This window comes from Stegodyphus dumicola, chromosome 12 (assembly GCF_044657685.1).
Source record: "Stegodyphus dumicola isolate Sdum_Otavi_A_Nest chromosome 12, ASM4465768v1".
Lineage (NCBI taxonomy): Eukaryota > Metazoa > Arthropoda > Arachnida > Araneae > Eresidae > Stegodyphus > Stegodyphus dumicola.
The window spans coordinates 43,729,137-43,745,469 of record NC_140779.1 but is presented as its reverse complement, the minus strand read 5'-3'; the positions used below and the strand labels follow the sequence as shown (position 1 = coordinate 43,745,469).

Sequence of the window (16,333 nt, the reverse complement as noted above, 5' to 3'; positions counted from 1 at the left end):
TCAATACAAATAAAATGTCCTAAACAGTAATTAAGCGGCCTAAAAATTAAGCTGGCTACACATTCAATAAGTCCATAATCAATGGTCAAGAAAAACACCAGAAATTTAAATCAAGTTCTTGAAAACACTTAAAACCGGTCTAACTCCGTTTGCACTAGGAATCGCCGCTCACATGTTTTAAATGCCGCCTTTATTGAAGAACATGGATGCCGCCCACGGCAGTCACTCACATGGTAGCCTCTGGAACCAAGGAATTTATTCCGGAACAATAATCTTGTGGACATGAACCAAGGAACTCCATTCCGGAACAACCATCCCGCGGACAGGCACCAAGGAACTTTATTCAGGAACAGCCTTCCTGCAAACCAGAACCAAGGCACTTTAATCACCGGACTGCATGCATCCTTCTGAAGGGGCTGGAAACCGCTCACTCAAGTGCCAGGAAAGCAGTAACTAGAAGGGTTGAACCAGAGCGACGCGAGATACTTATAGCAGAAGTATGAATGACGTCATCTCACGGCAACCAATCAGCTATCGGCACGAATCGGCTTTTCAGATGACGTAACATCACGTTTCGTTTTTGCATCTCAATTGCAAAAACGAAACATGATGTTACGTCATCTGAAACAGTCCGTTCTCAATGCAAACAGTGGCAGCAAGAAAAAGAAGTAGAAGTAACTACTATATTACATTAAAATAAGAACTAAACTAAATAAACATTTCAAGGAGGAGAGATGATGCAGTAAAAGGTTTACAATAAGCTACATTTTCCAACAGATTCGAGTCTGGAGACACAGTGGAGAGAGGATGCTGAACAGTCACACTGGTCCTGCACCTGGTACAGTCAAAAGTCGTTAATTCGGACACCCATAATCCAGAATGATCTATAATCCGGACCTCAAAGCTACAAACTTTCTTCGCATGCGCCGCGTTCACGCATGCGCACAGGCGTTTACGAGAGCGCGTAAGACCCTTATGGCTGCGAATATGTTTGTGCGCATGCGCGTTTAATGTGTAACGGAGTTATACGCTAAGCTAATGTTATCTAATTCAGTTAATGTTGCAGATTGCGTTGTTCCTTAATCTTCGAATTAGATCCGGCTTCTTATTTTTTGCAGACTGTTAGAGCAATTTTATAAAAGTAAGCTTGAACTTTCGATTATGTCAAATAGAATTTCCGATATATATTTACTACAAAGCGAAAGTATGTTTTGAAATCCGAAATCTGTTTATCAATTTCACGCTGCTCTGCCGCAGGGGGGGGGCAGAAACGTCATTATTAGATTATGATAGATTAGAAAGATTATGTCAAATAGAATTTCCGATATATATTTACTAATATGTAATTTGTATCTACAAAGCGAAAGTATGTTTTGAAATCCGAAATTTGTTTATCAATTTCACACTGCGGATTGGAAGTTGATCTCTCAGCACTATCCTTATCTTCAGAGCAGATGTTTTTATTTTATTTGGTTTATAATTCCCCACTAAGTGTAGTATTTCATCTCGATGTACGTCTTTGATATGATTTAAATCAAGTTCCTCGGGCTTCCGATAGTGAAGAAAGTGACCCAGAGGTTATTGAAAACGAAAACATTTCGATTGACAAATTAGTCGGTATTCTCAACACAGCAATATAGGACTTGAACAGCGGAACTTTGTAACTAAACAAGAAATTATGTCTGTTTAATAGAATTAAAGAGAAAGTATTATCACATGAAACGAAGCAACTTACATTGAAGGAAATGTTTAATAAAGTAAACAAATAAATATTAAGCTTTTTCTTTTTGTAAATTTTGATACCCTTTAGATCATAATTGTTCTTTATTTCATAAATTACGGTTTCATATTTTTAATTTTGTAATTTCTGCATGCCATCTTACCAGATTTAAACTGATGATCTATAATCCGGAAAAATCGATAATCCGGAATCACCGAAGTCCCGACGAGTCCGGATTAACGACTTTTGACTGTATTATGGTATGGGCAGTATTGGATATCATTCTCGCACTCCTCTAATACGCATTGCCGGTACTTTAAACAGCTAGCTCTCGTTACATCTCCGAGGTGTTGGAGCCAATAGTCCTTCCTTACCTTCAGGGCTTGCCCACAGCCATATTTCAACAGGATAATGCGTGACCACACGTAGCCCGCATTGTTTATTTGTTCTTCGTCAATCACCAGATTGAATTGCTTTCCTCGCCGGCTCGCTCTCCGGATCTTTCGCCAATAGAAAACATGCGGTCCATGGTTGCTGAACGATTACCCCAGATTACATCCCAAGCTGCAACACCAGATCAACTTTGACAACGTGTGGAAGCTGCTTGGTCTGCTGTACCCCAAGAACACATCCAAAGTCTCTTTGAATTACTGCCGAGTTGTGTGGCAGCTGATCTCCAACAATGGCGGCTTCTCTGGATACTGATTCTGAAAGCAACCACACTTCACAGAAGTCTATAAATTTAATCATTGGATACTTGGTCAACATGTTATCTACTAAATAAATTTTGTTGTGATATCTCTTGTCTTTCTTGATTTTGCAATTTGGGTGGCCAGCAGTGTATTTTGAAAAGATGCAATCCCCCACATCCTGTTAATATTTGGAAGGTTAAAGGAAGGTAAGGAAGGCTTCTTTCTTTATTTCAACATCAACTGCATACCAATTACAGCAAAAGCTACCTGCACTGGATTACCTTTTTAGGTGTGTGTGTGTGATTATGGCAAAGCCTCGAGGGCTATCTGCCTAAGGAGAGGGATGCCTTCGTGGAGACTTATAAGGAAACAAAAATGCCCATTCGCATGATTTGAACCTCGGACCAAACTACCTGTATTCAGTGACTTTACCACTCAGCCGCTGGTAGGCTTACCTTTTAAGGACACCTACAAAAAGTTATCAGGATAATGTTTGTATGCCTCATGTTAACTTTTACTGCATTTTCTATCACGCATTTAAAAGATTTGCAAAGAAATGAACCACAAGCATTAGTTTATTTTCAAGTATGTGGTATTCTACCAAATAATCATGACAATTCTAATTGTTACCCTATGACACTATACATGATTGAAGGTATTCGATGGAAATGTTAATATTTATCAACAAAGCATTAAACTAAGAGCTAACTAAATTAGTTCAAGAAAAGTCACTTGGTTCTTATTTAAGAAAGCTCATACATATGCAAAGTGTGGAGAACAGTAATTTGATGCAATTTTGAATGTGATTACTAAACAATATCCATTCAATATATATATATATATATATATATATATATATATATTGAGTGGATATTATATATATATATAAACACCTTATTTAATTATCTGATGTTAAAACATGGTTGGTTACTCTATATTTTAGGGTGTCCCTTGGATTATCGGCAAGTTGTTTCATTTATCTCCAAATTGTTGTTTCATTTATGGTAACCTGAGTAGTTGAATGTTATGGAAACCCTATTACGACATGATTGGTTGTGTGATTGTGGTGAATTTGAATGATGGGAAAATATTTGTAAGAGGCATTTCTGAGTTGTATGTCGGTTAGGAAATTTGTGCTTTGCCTCGTAAAATGGCTGCTGGTGATAAACTGGGTGTTTGGTGGTATAGAACAAGAAGAGAACAGAAGGTGTTTTTTGAGGACAGAAGAAAAGAAACTTTGTTGGATGTAATTCAATGGAATATTTTATCTGAAACAATGATCGAATCCAACTGCTAGATGTCATACGACTGTATTTTTGATAATGGCTTCGTTCACTTCTCAGTAAATCATGCAGTGACATTTAAGGATCTGGAAACCGGAGTTCATATCAACACTACTAAATGTATGTGGAATGTAAAAGGGATTGGATTATTTAATTATGGCAAAGCACACGAGGGCTATCTGCCTAAAGGGAGGGATGCGTTCGTGGAGGACTTTCTAAGGGAAACTGGCTCGTATACACGTTACACATGGGGAAAAACCACGAAAATAACCATGCAGCCAGCCCGTTTGCAGGATTCGAACCTCGGACCGAACTACCAGTGTTCAGAGTCTTTACCGTTCGGTCGCTGGTGGGCTTATAATAAAAAGGGATTTCTGGAAGAAATGCCATTGACAGTCTGGCACCATGGACGATATTTTTCACTCTTATTTTTGTGAATTTATGTGGCAATGGCAATATGTACATTTTAGTTCAGATAATTTTAGAAAGTTTTTCAATGCTGTTAAGAAATTTTCTGTGTGACAGACTGAAGACACAGAAATTTATAAATAAGGTTAAGTCAGCATTTCCTTTCTGTTGTACATGTATGAGATAATATATATTTCCTTTTTTATGTTATTTCATGGTGTGGTTTTAAATATAGTATATTGAGCTTCAACTGGCTACAAATTTTGTTCAATTCTGGAAATGAGTAACTTTGTTTTAACCTTACATAATGCCATCACTCTCCTGATTTTTTAAAGAGAAAATAGTTCGATGGGTATATGGACAAAGTCAAGGCAATGCGTTATGCCGAGTTTACGCAATTCTCTGATGTTTTTTTAAATGAAATTAGATCGATGTGTGCATGGACACCGATTTTGTGCAATTCTTTGACTTGTTCTTTTGGTTTTGTGTAGTGGCCTTCTTGAAATTGTGCTTTGCTGGCCAGTCGCCAAAAATTGCCAAGGGGCACCCTGAAATATATTTTTAACCACGTGGTTCACTACTAAAGGACACCAACAGAAATCCAAGCAAAGTGAAATTTAACTTGTTACATAATTTTATCATTCCTAACATATTCGAAAGAAGATTCAAAAAAAAAAAAATTCATTTAACCATACCTGAGGACCCTTATTTTGGGCAAAATGGCCAGCAATCTTCAAGAGGGGGTTGGTTACCCCACAGTCACCATCAATCAAATCTCTCATAGCCATAATTCGACCAGAGATGGTTGCAGATCAATCAATCAAATGTCGTGTGAAACATGTATTCCAAGAGTTGGCCACCCCCTATCGTCTTTTGATATCATGACTAGAATAACAAGATTTATTAATACAATTATATTTATCAAGTTTATCACACAACATTATACAAAAACTCTGGAGAGTCTAAACAAATTATACATGATGTACAAGATTAAGGTAAGCAAACAATTGAAAAGATTTTCAAACTTATGTAATAGAGAAATTAATACAGACACAGTACTTTCAATTTTGAGTACAATGATTTGTATAAAAAAACTAAAAGAATGCACTTACAAACTATACACAAAAGTCCAAATTATTCAATTTTAAGTTTGTATATGCTAATTCTAATGAATGCACACACAATTTTTTTGTAATTAAAAAGAGTAAAATATTTAAAACTTAACAATTTATACAAAACTGAAATTACAGACTTGATGTGAGCATTATTAACACTTCTCTAAAATAGCCACTATAATAAAATTAGTTTCAAAAGTAATTTTAGAATTTTTTTAGAAATTTTCTTTCAAAACACTAATTTGACAATATTTTAATGGGAACATTACTAACTAGAAATTCTGAATAAAAATATTCAATCAAATGCACATTAAATTTGTTGTTTTTAATATCTTTAAAAATTTTAATTAACTTTAAAAATAATAAAAATTTTGATCTTTTGATCTGCAATTTTCTTAACAATAGGAGAAGTTTTGAAAATTTTGATAAAATGTTTAGGAATTAACAAATATGCTTTTCAAAGGGCCCACAATTAGAAGACTGTCTTCCTTGTCCAATGATTTAAATCAGTGAATGGAAGCACTTCCACAAAGAACCATGTAAATGTAAATACAGTCAAGAGTCGTTAATTCGGACACCCATAATCCAGAATGATCTATAATCCGGACCTCAAAGCTAAAAACTTTCTGCGCATGCATCGCGTTGGCACATGCGTTTTACGCGTGCACGTAAGACCTTGACTACTGCGCATATGCGTGTGCGCAAGTGCAGAATACGTTTTCGTCTGCACATTTAAATGTATAACGGACGGTGTAAGCTAAAATTATCTAATTATCTATTTCAGTTAATGTTAATGATTGCGTTGTTCCTTAATCTTCGAATTGGATCCCGCTTATTATTTTTTGCAGACTGCTTGAACTTTCGATTATGACAAATAGAATTTCCGATGCTGGAACTTCCAAAGGATCTACAAAACGAAAGTATGTTTCGATGTCCAACAAACAAAAAGTGGAATTGCTGCAAAAAATGGATAAAGACATGAAGAATGTGACAGAGAGGTTAGTGAAAACGAAAAAATTTCGATTCACAAGTTAGTCGGTATTCTCGGCACGGCAATTAACAGGACTTGAACAGCGGAACTTTGTAACTGAACAAGAAATTATGTCTGTTTATAGAATTAAAGAAAAAGTATTATCACATAAAATGAAGCAACTTAAACAACATACATTGAAAGAAATGTTTAATAAAGTAAACAAATAAATATTAAGCTTTTTTTTTTTTTTTTTTTTTTTTTTGTAAATTTTGATACCCTTTAGATCATAATTGTTCTTTATTTCGTAAATTACGGTTTCATATTTTTAATTTTAGAATTTCTGCATGCCATCTTACGAGATTTAAACTGATGATCTATAATCCGGAAAAATCAATAATCCGGAATCGCCGAAGTCCCAACGAGTCCAGATTAACGACTTTTGAATGTACCACCAACAAATGACAATAATAGCTCAAACCTGGTAACCCAACCAATTTGATGGTAGAAGTCATTCCTTTTATGTTGTTATTGTTGAAGCATCAGACTCATTGTTTACCTTTACACATGAAATTCATTCTTCACTAATTTACTATTATTCTGTCTTGATTTCCTCACTAATTCTTATGAATTTTTTAATGGATAGAAATATTTTCTTGCATATACAAACTGTTAAAATGGTACAAGAGCAAGATAATCCATTTTACATTAATTCTTATGAAGAAAATTTTCTCAGTTCACAAACATTTCAGTTAATAAACGGCCATTAAGAATGAATTAAATTCGTGAACTGAGGTTTCCCAGTACCGTAATTTAAACTGAAATGCACAGTTCCAATATAACTATAAAAGCCAACTGTAAAGACTACTTAAAATAAATATGCTTGATGCTTGTGATTTAAAGCAATAAATGCATTTCATAATAATTTAAATCTTTGTTAATAATAAATGAACTCATAATGTATCCAATAGGAATTCTTAAACCATCTGCATTTTGTTGTAATTAATAAAAAAAAAAAAAAATTCTAGAACTATATTACTAATTTAACTAGTATGGGATTAATGTTTTTCATAAAATTTTGAGTGTTTTACAATTTTTACATTGGAAATTTTAATGATAAATTATTCTTTGAGTCATTAAGACTGCAAATCTGATTCACAAAGTTTACAATATTTTTATTTGTTTTATTTTGTTTTTAATTTTAACAGAAATAAACAAGACAGGACTAAATGTATTGCAGGTGGGTTTGTTAAACTCTAACAGATTAGGAGAAAATAACTTACTTAAAATTTTACTAAATATAAACATTTTACTTTTGGCTACATAAACATATAAAAAATGTAATTAAAAAAAAAAAAAATAAATAAATAACCCAAGGAACATATTATTAGTTCTTCTGTTTCTAAGAAGAATACGGTTTTTAAACATTATCATGTTCCTACATGTTATATTTAGATAACAGCAAAAAATTTCATTGAAATTGAGGAAATTAACATGTAGGCAAAACATGTAGATCAGTGATTCTCAACCTTTTGACTAATGCGTACCATCTATAAAAAAAATTAAAACCTTTAGTACCACCACTACAAAGTACTAGCACCCCCACCACTCTTGAACAAAGCATAAATTTACGAGTGTTACAGAAAAAAACTCAAGCAGGATGTTGAGGTTTTAATTTTTTATATTAATAGTTAAAAATACTTTGCTTCTTTGCGTACCATTTATTTCCTATTTTTTTCTTGCGTACCACCAGTTGAGAATCCCTAATACAGATGTTTAAATGAAAAAAAAAAAAAAATGTAGGTGTTTCTCCCTAAAATTAACTATCAAGTTCAACTGCAGCTTCATCACATAAAATGACTTAACTAAATATGTTGAATGTGGCAAGAAGTCACAAAAAGTGCAGTGAATTGAAGGAATCAGACATCTCCAAGCAAGGCATACATGGATAACTTGAAGAACAAGGCAAAAAGCCATGAAAAGATCATTATAGCTTAGTCTGCATTATCAGGTTAATGTTATGATGTGTAAACTAACACATAAATTTAATGATGAATACAACAAATTCAAAACACATGGTGCACGATATACATAAATATGCTGCAAAAACACGATCTTCTCGAGAATCTACAATAGACTATTGGGTACGTAAATTTTTTATGCTACAAAGGCATCATTTTGCATTGCAGAAAAACCTTCATTTCATGATATTAATAGAAATACTGAATCCTGTATACGTCTTCCTCTAAAAGTGACTTAAGTAATAAATAATAAGTAAAAATAAATTTTGAAAGAAAGGAAAAGAGCTGGCATGGCAGCATAACTGCAGTATGATTTTAAAGGTAGGGCTACATCAAGAATTCCTTCAACATCTAAAATTAGCATACGGAAATGAAGTTCCATCAGATAGTTTACTGAATTTCACAAAAAGCATGCAGGAAGATCTTCATAAGCTGTAGTCTCAGAAAATTAACAGATATACAAAAAATATTAATTAATGCTAAATCACTGTACCTACCAAATGACACAGAAGAAAATCAACATTGGATCTACAGCCATACATAAAATAATTCATAAAGAACTACATTTAACTGCATCACAAAGAAAAAATTAATTTGTCATCGATTACCTCATAATTTAACAAAACACAAAAACACAGAATATTATAAAATCAGTAAAAAAACCCTAAAATTATTTAATGATGGTACACACTGCATTATTTCTAAAATTATAACAGGTGATGAAATATTACTGTTTTTTAACATTCCAATATGATCAAAAAGTAAAATAATGGGTCTTTGAAGACGACCAACCAATCTTGGTGAAAAGATGAACAAGCAGTGAAAAAAAATATATGCCATACTGTTTTTCCCAAAGTAAAAGACTGTTAAAAGCCTATAAGTAAAAGAGACAGCAGATGAGCTAACTGGTGCACTATTACGCCTTCCAGAAATTCTTCAACTGAACATCAGGGGACTCATACTTGACAATAATAGTGCAGCTTCTCACTCAGCATAATTAATAGCGGAAATTCTTGGGGGGGGGATTCAAACTGATACAGCATCTACCCTGTCTTCCTATGCGTGACTTTTGGCTATTTTTTAATGTAAACAAAGCTGATTTGTTGAACAAACAATTGATGAACAACCGTTGAAATATGAAAGTCTGAAAACAACAAATTAATTTGAAAACAACATTCATTCTGAAGATGAAAGTGAGGTTATAAAAGCAGATTTTTTTTAATGATTCCAAGAAACTGATAGCTTGAAACATTTAATCTTTAACTGAAATTCACCAACAAAAGTGTACTGGTGTTGGATGTAACTACTCTTGAACACAGGTAAGTTGCACCATTAAGCTGTATCTAAAAAATTACAGTGTAACCGTCATATGAAAAACACAGAAATGCAATAATGTTTTAATTAATCAAACAGTAGATGGTGCTAAATGGTTGATCAAACAATAACCTGTATATGTGCTTGAACTGCATATATAGTGGAAAATATTCATATTTCCTTCATACAAGTGAAAATTTACTAACCCTTGCCTTTTATACTATTAAAGTTACAGTAGATGCCATATAATGTGATCATGTTTGTTTAGGACTATTTTTGATAATGTTAACTAATGATAAAATTAAGTAATATTATGCACATATAAATGCTTAGTTTTATAGCATTTAAATTATGGAAAAGTCATTAATACTTGACCGTCTGCAAATGTTTCACAAAACTTAATTTATAAAATATTCATAATGCTTCTAAAAATTATATGATCGATGTACCCCTAATCTTAATACTCATCTCAGAAATTGCAGGAAACGCATTGATTTTATCATTTTCTTCTTCAAAATGCTTATCACATTATGTACTTAGATTTATCCTACTTGGACATTTTCTTTTGTCAATGATGCTGCAATTTGAACTATTTCATCAATACCCACCCAAGCGCTAATTGATCCCAATTCATAGAGACTTTTTTAAAAGTTCAACTTCTATTTCAAGGGATATTAAATAACTGGCATGCTTAAATCTGTTATTTTATTACTTTATCTGAGGTGCAATTCCGAGATATGTGTAGTAAATTAGCACATCAACAACGGTAGTTTCCTTTGCTAATTCATTTGCACTTATATCTGTGTATATTACTGTGTATTTATGGGTACAATTCTGTTAGATTGGCAACAGTTAAAAATGTGCCACTTCCTTTTTTGCCACCAAGTATAAAATTATATAATAATACTATTCAAAATAGGAAAAACTAGTTTATTATTTAAGAATTAGAGATGTATTTTTTTCTTTTTGATCTAGAACAGGGTTTCTTACACTTTTTGGTGTGGGAGGACCCCATAATATTTACGAAAGTTTTGTGGGACGTCATAAACATTGCACAAATCCGACACAAGCGTGAATGAAACAATAACTTTTTTCACTTCTACTGTAATATACTATTGCAGTTTCAGGCCATTAACTCTCATTTTTAAAGTAAAATGAACATCTCTATTATAAAAAAATACATCGAAACATTTTCATTTTTTCTTTGTCTGCATTGTCTTATATATATTTACAGATACATTATGTAAAAATATTTGGTAATTATAATAAGTTAAATAGCTAAATTACTAAAGTTTTTGGCGACCCCTACTGCAAGTCCCGTGAACCCCAGTTTAAGAAATTCTGATCCAAAATATTCCACATATAAATAAAAAATAACACATCAAAATGAAATTCAGTCTAACAGGTGGCATAAAATTAAAAACATCATTCAATACTTTTTTTATTTTACACTGCTAAGGAGGACTACTGACCCGGGAACAAGCCCTTGCAGTATGATGTCCGCCCTGCAGACATTTATTAAGTCTAAATTAAAAAAAAAAAAAAAAAAAAAGAGAGAGATCATCATTCAATACTGTAGAAAAAAATTTGTTTCTGAATATAACCGACGCCACATAAATTCTATTCAATACGAGTCTAAATGGTGGCGAGCAGTGCCTTGTTGAGGATTTTTTTTCTCCACTTAGCACTACCTCACTATTGCTCCACAGTTTGGGTATGACATCTAGTTTCAGGGTCTACAAAATTATAACTGTGATTTTGTTCACAGTTATAACTGTGATTCACAGTTATAATTTTGTAGAAATATTAAATGTTGATAACCAGCATTTCTCAATTCCTCTTTTTTCCTTTTCCAGCAGTCTGAAACTACAATGCTGCCATCCTCAATGTTTTTCCGAATAGCAGTCATAAATGTTTTAACACACCTTTGGTTTTGCAGTATAAGCACTGAATACCTATTATTTCAGAAGAACCCGTTCAATATTGTGTTTTTTTTTCCTTGTGAAAAGACATTAATTTATTTCTACAATTTTGTTGGCTCCACCGACTTTATTTCTTTCACGAGACTTCAAATTATTTTCATACAATTCCCTCAACTAGTTGTTCCAATCTATGGTTGTATTATAGTTGATTTCTAACTAAAGTTGGCAAAATTCTTTGACATCAATTTCTGACAACATACACAAATAACCATAAACACCATCTTTGTTACAGTCATGTTTCCCATTTTTACAACTATTTCTGCAGCTTTCTGCCACATTAATGGTCAACTAATTGTCATATTAACTTCATAAACATTTGGAAAACAAATCTTCAGTGCTTTCTCAACACTGAGATCTTTCTTGCTATGCAGCTGCTTTGTGTTTTGCTTTGATTTGCAAACGGTATCTTCACAATTTCCCAAAATCTTGCATAAGAGAGATTGAGAACTATTTAGCTTATGAACAAACATTCCAATGACTGAGTTTTTGGAGTTTGTTATAGGAGTCAACAGGTCGATTTAGATCATTAAGCATTATACTAGACATCATGATAATGTCTCAACTGAGTAAAAAATGCATTTCATGGAACAGCATGTTAAAAAAAGTGAAGAGACATTCTGGCATGAAAAACAAGGTCATAAAAAAATATAGAAAATATAGAAAAATAATAAAAATCAAATACAGTTAAAAAAATCAAAAAAGACATTTCTACGATTAAAATTAGAGTTTCTATGCAAAAACAAGCAATTCTGCCAACAGGCAACAAGACAGATTTTCAGTGCACAAAAATGAAAGTTTAATTTTGGTCCCACTCGGCAAAAAGACACTGAAGGTGCAGAAACTGAATCCACTATCCTGTTCCTATTCTGTATTAAGTTTCAAATGTAAACAAATATGGCTGCTATAGTAAACAAAAATTAAGCTTAGCGGCACTTAAACAACTGTAAAATTGTTGATAATTCTAAAAATATTGCATACAGATTTACTCAAGGCATAAAAACCTTAACTGGAAGATAAAAACAACATAATTCAATCATTTTTAAAGCAAAAAATGTACAATTTACAAACATATAAGAGTAAAGAAACTGAGATCACTGAGCCGGGTAACAGAGTGGATATATATATAAATATATTTATATACGTTTGGTGCGGCCGATTGCTACCAAAATACGAGGTGCACATCTACATGTTACAGCAGTCCTATATACAAAATTTCAATGTTCTGAGGCTACTCATTTTTGAGTTATGAGAGATACGTACATACACACGTTCGTACAGACGCCACGAAAAATTCTCTTCAGAATTCATTTTAAAGGAGTTTTATAATTTTTTTGGAGGAAACGAGTCTTTTATTCTGTCCTTACGTACAGATATCACACAAAAACATCGTTAAATTGCATTCGATAGCGGTCAAAATGGATATTTTCATTGAAATATGCTGCCCGAAACTTTTCGCGATTACAATACTTCCTTTTTACTTCGTACAAGGATGTAATAATCTCTTTTTGCTCCAGATTTTGAAAGAGAAACTTTGATTCACTTTTCAAGCCTGTTGAAACATTGCCAAGAAAATAATTCCGATATTAATATTTGCTATTTCAAAACAACAGTTTTAAATATGAGAGAAGTTTTTCCTCAGCAGGTTTCAGGAATTAAGAAACAACAAAGCAACACTAGCCTTTGTTAAAAAAACCTCTTAATATTACTATAAATCAATTTTTCTCCCTTTAATACTGACATCGGCAACTTCGAAATCCAATTGCTGGACTTAAAAAACAAAGAACCATTTAGCTCAAAATTTGAACTTCTTAATGCTGGCATAGAAACACTGGAGAAAAACAAACGTGAGCTTATTTCGCAGCACAAGTGGTCTGCTTTGAAAGTCCTAGAGAAGGAAGATATGTTGATTTTAAACACATGAAATAATATTCATGAATCGTATAATCAGCTGAAAAAACTAGCACTTGCTGTTCTTTCCTTATTCAGGTCTATATATTCATGTGAACAATCATTTTCAAGCATGAACCTTATCATGAGTAAACTGAGTAGTTGTCTTATGGACAAAACCTTAGAATCATGCTTAAAATTTAAAAAAAAAAAAAAAAAAACATGCAAACCCGAGTTACACAAACTTTCTAAGGAGAGTGAGGCCCCTGGTCACATTAGTGATTGTTCATCATTATCATAATTTAGGTTTCTGGATACCTATAATTTTATTTTATCAATAAATAGTATCTTTATTACGTATAATATCAAGTTTACTCGACATATGTATATAGTTTAACTGAGAATTAAAAACTGAGTTATTAAGTTAATTTTACGGAATGTTGCGAAGTAAAAAAAAAAATGTAGGGTTGAGAATTCAGAAAGATATGTTAAGATGGTTTGGACATCGAGAGAGAATGAACGAAAGACGACACACGAAACAAGTATGCAAGACAAGTGTTGATGGGAAAGTTGGAAGAAGATTGACCTCAGCAAAAGTTTGTTGATCAGATTGAGGACATTCCTAGTAAAAGCCAGAATAGACAACTTACTGATCACAATAAGTGATATATTTTTTCTCTTTCATATATAAATGGATGGGACCTCAGCAATTCAATAACAATATCCAAATGATTGCACTAACTATGATCACATTAAGCAGTCAATACTGTAAAAATAAAAACTGAAACGTAAAAATTGTAGACATGTAATCTATAATATGGCATGAAATGAAGTAAGGATGAGTCTTCAGTCTAACGACTTTTACTCGGAAGTTATTTACCCTACGGGGTTCGTCGTAGTGAAAAGTAAAGTCCACTTCAAATAAAAAGTGGAAAGTTCATGAGTTTTAGCTGTATTGGATTCTTGAGAAGTCTGTAGTCAAAGTCCGCAGGAGTGTCGCCATCTGATGCTAGTGAAGAGAACCTTAAAATTATAAAGTCCGCAAATGTGTCACCATCTGGTGATACTGTAGAGAATCATGAATTTGAAAAGTCGTAAAAATTAAATAAGGCATAACTACTTGTAGGAGATGTCGTGAGAAAGTAAAATAAGTAAGCTGGTTGCAGTTAAAAGTCCAGGATAACTCGTGAAAATTAATACAAGTGAGGTAGAAATTGTAACTGAACGTCCAATCGAAATTCGCAGAGAGGTCATGCGAGGTTCATCGCAAATGCTACTAAGAATTAGATAAAGTCTTAACAATTTGACGTAATAAAAATTCAGATAGTAATCTTCAGCTGGGAATCAATTTTCTTCAGAGAACTTCATGAATAATTCAACTGTTCTAAATGCCAGTAACATCTTCTGGGTGGGATTGTGAGAGGTATGAAGTTTTTGTGCTATTTCTGTGAGCTGATTAATGGAGTTAACAAATTTAGGATATTGAAGAATTTCTCAGAGTTGTTATTCTGAATTTAATGTATTTTATAATGTAGCACTGTAATTAACTTTCGGGTTATTGAAGGTTTTACTGTGATTTACATTAGTATTCAGGAGCATAGTGGTAAAATCTTGTTCTGTAGGTGAGGGGTGGCAGAACTTTTATTTTTTCGAATCTTTTTTTATAAACCTCACAACCATAAGACGATATGTGTTCTTGAGAGCAAAATGAGCATTTATATTTCTGATTTTCTTTAAAAGTGCAAATATTACTTCTGTGGTTACCGGTGCATTTAACACATTTAATCTGTTTAAAGCAATTTGTTTGAGAATGGCCGAACTCATGGTAATCATAACATTGGACGGGTCTTCTCTAGGCGGCGTATTTTTCGATGATAATGTTAAAATCAAAAATATTACTGAGTCTATGAATATTTTCTCCTGCTGGATCACGGTGTTCGAAAAAGTAAATCGGGAGTAAAATTTTATGATTTTCTATTTTCTTTGAAAATTATTTTACTTTAATTATTGGGAAACCTCTTTTGGAAAGGTCGTCTTGTATTTCTAATTCAGTGATGGTGCAAGGCATATTTTTCAAAATAACTTTAAGAGTAGCTTCATTATTTAATTGGTAGGTGTGAAATTGGATGCCTGACTTTTTAAGCTTTTCTACTGTAATTTTAGAAGTCATCAGAATTTTTGGTTTGAAGGTATATTGCTGTATTTTTCTTGTCTGCTTTGATGCTATCCTTGCATGTCTGCATGCACATTTTGAGAATAGATTTCCAATCCGGATTTCTTTCAGTGATAACGATTGGTGGGATTTTTCCTGAAGATTTATTTTCGGTTCTTATCTGCTCTGTGTCAAGAGTAGTAAATCTATTTTTTTGTAGTATATCAGATTTCTTAGTTAAATTAATGGTTGGTTTACAGGTTTATTCAGCATTCGCCATTCAGTTTTTTCGTTTTGAGTTTTTCAAGAAGTTTTTTTAGAAGGGCTATTAGGTGGAGTGGTAATTTTATTGGTATTTTTCTTAGAGTTTTCGTCCATATTTTCATGTGTGTGAATTTCACGAATTTGATTAGTAGAGTCAGTGCTTGGTACGGCATCTACTAAGGGCATATTAAAAAATTGCTGATGTAATTCAATTTCCTCGACAATAGCGAGTAATACACGTTGATACATTTGGGGATAATTCTTCATCGTTTTCATGTCTGCTCAACAATTTTTCTCTATCAGCTTCTAGGAAGCTTTTTTTATCAGCATACATTCTAATCCCCATATTGGAGAATGAGGCGGATAAATTGAAGGGCGAGTAGAAACTTCACTCATTTTCGCACTCTGATTGCCTTTTTTCCTGCTTTTTTTATGTTGATCGAAACAATACCATTAAGTAACACCATGGAGAGTATTTATTTTTTTCATTAAATTTAACTTTGCAATTTACGAATGGCAAAAAGA

At 32.8% G+C, this 16,333-nt stretch overlaps 1 protein-coding gene across 2 annotated transcripts in view; it reads right to left on the bottom strand.

Moving 5' to 3' along the window:
• Positions 1-16,333, bottom strand: part of LOC118198978 (peroxisomal targeting signal 1 receptor-like) — a 159,956-nt gene that overhangs the window by 137,762 nt on the left and 5,861 nt on the right. For both annotated transcript variants that reach the window (XM_085827671.1, XM_085827670.1), the window contains exon 2: positions 4,799-4,988. In XM_085827671.1, the coding sequence (XP_085683797.1) occupies positions 4,799-4,891 (93 nt within the window). In that variant the 5' untranslated portion in view covers positions 4,892-4,988. The remainder of the gene's footprint in view (positions 1-4,798; positions 4,989-16,333) is intronic.